The following is a 3,447-nucleotide window of genomic DNA, read 5'->3' as shown; positions in this document are numbered from 1 at the left end:
AGGCACATGGAGGAAACTGGGGCATATGGAGGAGACTGTAGGGCATATGGAGATGACGGTGGGGCAAATGGGGAAAACTGGGGCATATGGAGGAAACTGAGGCACATGGAGGAAACAGGCATATGGAGGAAACTGTGGGGCATATGGGGGAGACTGGGGTGTACGGAGGAGACCGAGGCATCTGGAGGAAACATTGTGTGCCATGCACTAAAACGTCACAGGAAGAAGCCATGTGGTCGTGCAGCTTACCCTAGACGTCTGGGACTCATAGCCGGGGCCTCTGTTGAGCTCCGTGCCCTGACCCGCCCGGGAGGACAGGGGCTGCGTCTGTGCCAGCCACAGGCAGTGACTGTGTGCCCTGGATGGGCTGGAGGAAAGCAACTTGGTGAACCACACACCCACCTGCTGCTCACCCTGGCCCTGGGCATCCCTGCACCCCACCAGGTGGGGAGTAAATGGCTTCTGCACTGACAGCCCAGCCCGGACCCTCTGGTGGAAACGCCACATCAGCAGTGGAGCTCACCCACGGGCGCCTCGACCTGCCCCCACCGGGGCTGACGCCCAGGATGATGTGGCCCAGTGCTCTAAGGCTCTGCAGGCCCGGCCTGCACTTTCCCAGGGACTGGTCCTTACTGAACTTATGTGGAATCCGTGGACAGGTGCCCTCTGAGCCAGCAGTGGGCCTACCCAGGGTTCCCCATGGAGCTGTGCAGGGCTGAGCCAAGCGTGGCTGCGTCCTTGTGTGGGGCTGAGCTGAGTGTGGCTGCATCCTCATACAGGGCTAAGCCACGTTCGGGGCTGAGCTGAGTGTGACTGCGTCCCTGGGCACTGCTATGCCCAGCCCTGAGATGCTTTTGCTCAGCCAGCAGCGTGAAAGGATTCTTCAAGCTCTGGGCATTACTATGGTTCTTTCTGCCAACTTCCCAGGGCTCAGGCTTGTGTGGCTGCACTCTTGGGGGCAGGGCGGGGGCGGGGGGGGGGAGCTCCGGCTTGTGTGGCTGTGCTTGTGGTGGGGTTCAGGCTCCTGTGGCTGTGCTCTCGGGGACTCTGGCTTGCGTGGCTGTGCTCTCGGGGACTCTGGCTTGCGTGGCTGTGTTCTCAGGGGTTCAGCCTTGTGTGGCTGAGCTTGTAGGGGGGATTTGGGCTCGTGTGGCTGTGCTCTCGGGGACTCTGGCCTGCATGTCTGTGCTCTCTGGTTTAGGCTCGTGTGGCTCTGCTCTCGGGGACTCAGGCTTGCGTGGCTGTGTTCTCAGGGTTCGGGCTCGTGTGGTTGTGCTCTCAGGGACTCAAGCTTGTGTGGCTCTGCTCTCGGGGACTCAGGCTTGTGTGGCTGTGTTCTCAGGGGTTCAGCCTTGTGTGGCTGAACTTGTAGGGGGGATTCAGGCTCGTGTGGCTGTGCTCTTGGGGACTCTGGCTTGCGTGGCTGTGTTCTCAGGGTTCGGGCTCGTGTGGCTGTGCTCTTGGGGACTCTGGCTTGCGTGGCGGTGCTCTCAGGGGCTCCTGCCTGCCTCCGGGACACTGTTTTGGTCTGTGTCCTGGAAACGTCGGCTGTGTTTATGAACAACTCCTCGTTTGGGGACTCCTTGGGAAGCAGCTGGGCTGGGATGGTTCCCACCCACAGGCCCTACGCTCCAAGCCCCTCAGGCCCTCACCCGGGCCAGGTGACGACCCTGAGAGAGGGCAGAACACACCTGGCCTGAAGCTGCCAAGACACACGGCCTGAAAGGGGGCGGCTAAGAAAAAAGAGGGTGTTGGGGGCTTCCTAGAAGACCCCTCTGCCAGTGCAGCCTGGGCCTGGGGTGCTCCCTGCCACGCACAGCGGGTAGAGGTCACGATAGGTAGGCTGGGCTCAAAGGTGGAATGTTCCGAGTGTGCCTGGAAGCCCCCAGATCAGCCGGGGGTTCTGTTTGCCTGCTCCCTGGGAGGTCCGAGCTCCTGGGCCTCCCGCCAGGCCAGGCGTTTCTGCTCCTTTGCCCTCGGCCCTGCCCACCTCTCTCCCAGGCCTGCACCACTCCCTCCCAGCTGATCTGAGTTTTCCTGGAGCCAGGCCCAGGGCCCACCAGCCTGATTTGCCAGCACAGGGGGCTTGGGTTCCCTGGGGCTGCCTCAGCCTGTGCCTTTCAGAGCTCCTCAGGGCTCCACCCGAGGTCCACCCAGGCTGCGTTGGGTGCAGGGGGGCAGCTGAGCATGATTTTTCACTTTGTGTCCCCATCAGACCTGCCTGACCAGTGCACGCCCAACCCCTGCGATAAGAAGGGGACCCAAGCCTGCCAAGACCTCATGGGCAACTTCTTCTGCCTATGCAAAGCTGGCTGGGGGGGCCGGCTCTGCGACAAAGGTGAGAACCCCACAGCCACCTGAGGCTGAAGACAACGGCAGGCTCTCCCTCCCTCTCCAGCCCTGCCCTGCCCTGATCCCTGCTTCTCACCCCCACTCCAGGCACTGCCATCCTCAGGCTGCTCTTGGACAGCCCCAGGGAGGCTACAGCCCTGAGGTGTCCTGGACCCCAGGAGAACTGGGAGGAGCTGCGGTCTCCTCTCTGGGAGCAGGGCTAGAATGAAAGGAAATACCAGGTGGTACCTCAGCACCCACTGATTGAAAGGGGCAGGGGAGAAATTTCACTTCTGACCATGCTCAAGTGTCAGTGAAAACCCTGGAAGAAAAATTGCTCCAGGGCCTGCTGGAATCAGGCCAGGCTGTGCCCTTTGGCTGGTCCCACCCCAGAGGTGGCCTGGGAAGGCTTCGCCCAGAAGTGGCCAGCTCTGGCCAGGCCTTGTCAGTCCTTAGGCACCAAGAGGTCACTCCTGTCCTGCAGCAGCCTCCTGCAATCATGTGGGCATCCAGGGAGTGGAGCCCTGTGGGCTGTGACCACCAGCAGCTCCCCTGGCTGAGATCAAGCTGGGGATGCCCCGTGCCAGCCTGCCATCTGCTGCCACATGCAAGGCCAAGACCAAGGGCCCTGAAAGGCTGGGGATGCCAAGAGGGGTGTGAGGTCCAAGCCCTGGGCTACCTCGATGCTGTAGATGGGGCTGTGGACCCCTGGGATTTCTCTGCTCTAGATGGGCTGTGCACCCCCGGGGCTCTCTCCCTGCTCTAGATGGGGCTGTGCACCCCCGGGCTCCCTCCCTGCTCCAGATGTGCACCCCCGGGCTCCCTCCCTGCTCCAGATGTGCACCCCTGGGCTCCCTCCCTGCTCCAGACAGGGCTGTGCACCCTTGGGCTCCCTCCCTGCTCCAGACATGTCCCCCCCGGGCTCTCTTCCTGCTCTAGACGGGGCTGTGTACCTCTGGGCTCTCTCCCTGCTCTAGATGGGGCTATACATCCCCCAGTTCCCTCCCTGCTCTAGACGGGGCTGTGCACCGCTGGGCTCTCCCTGCTCTAGACGGGGCTGTGCACCCCCGGGCTCTCTCCCTGCTCTAGATGGGGCTGTGCACCCCTGGGCTCCCT

General features: G+C 62.5%; 1 protein-coding gene across 1 annotated transcript in view; it reads left to right on the top strand.

The window, feature by feature from the left end:
* The window catches only part of GAS6 (growth arrest specific 6), a 44,548-nt gene that overhangs the window by 25,156 nt on the left and 15,945 nt on the right, over positions 1-3,447 (top strand). Inside the window, exon 5 of the mRNA XM_017518764.2 lies at positions 2,216-2,338. Coding sequence (XP_017374253.1) covers positions 2,216-2,338 — 123 coding nt within the window. The remainder of the gene's footprint in view (positions 1-2,215; positions 2,339-3,447) is intronic.

This window comes from Cebus imitator, unplaced genomic scaffold (assembly GCF_001604975.1).
Source record: "Cebus imitator isolate Cc_AM_T3 unplaced genomic scaffold, Cebus_imitator-1.0 Scaffold703, whole genome shotgun sequence".
Taxonomy (NCBI): domain Eukaryota; kingdom Metazoa; phylum Chordata; class Mammalia; order Primates; family Cebidae; genus Cebus; species Cebus imitator.
Note: the sequence above shows the minus strand (reverse complement) of the source record. Positions and strands in the feature narration are given on the sequence as shown.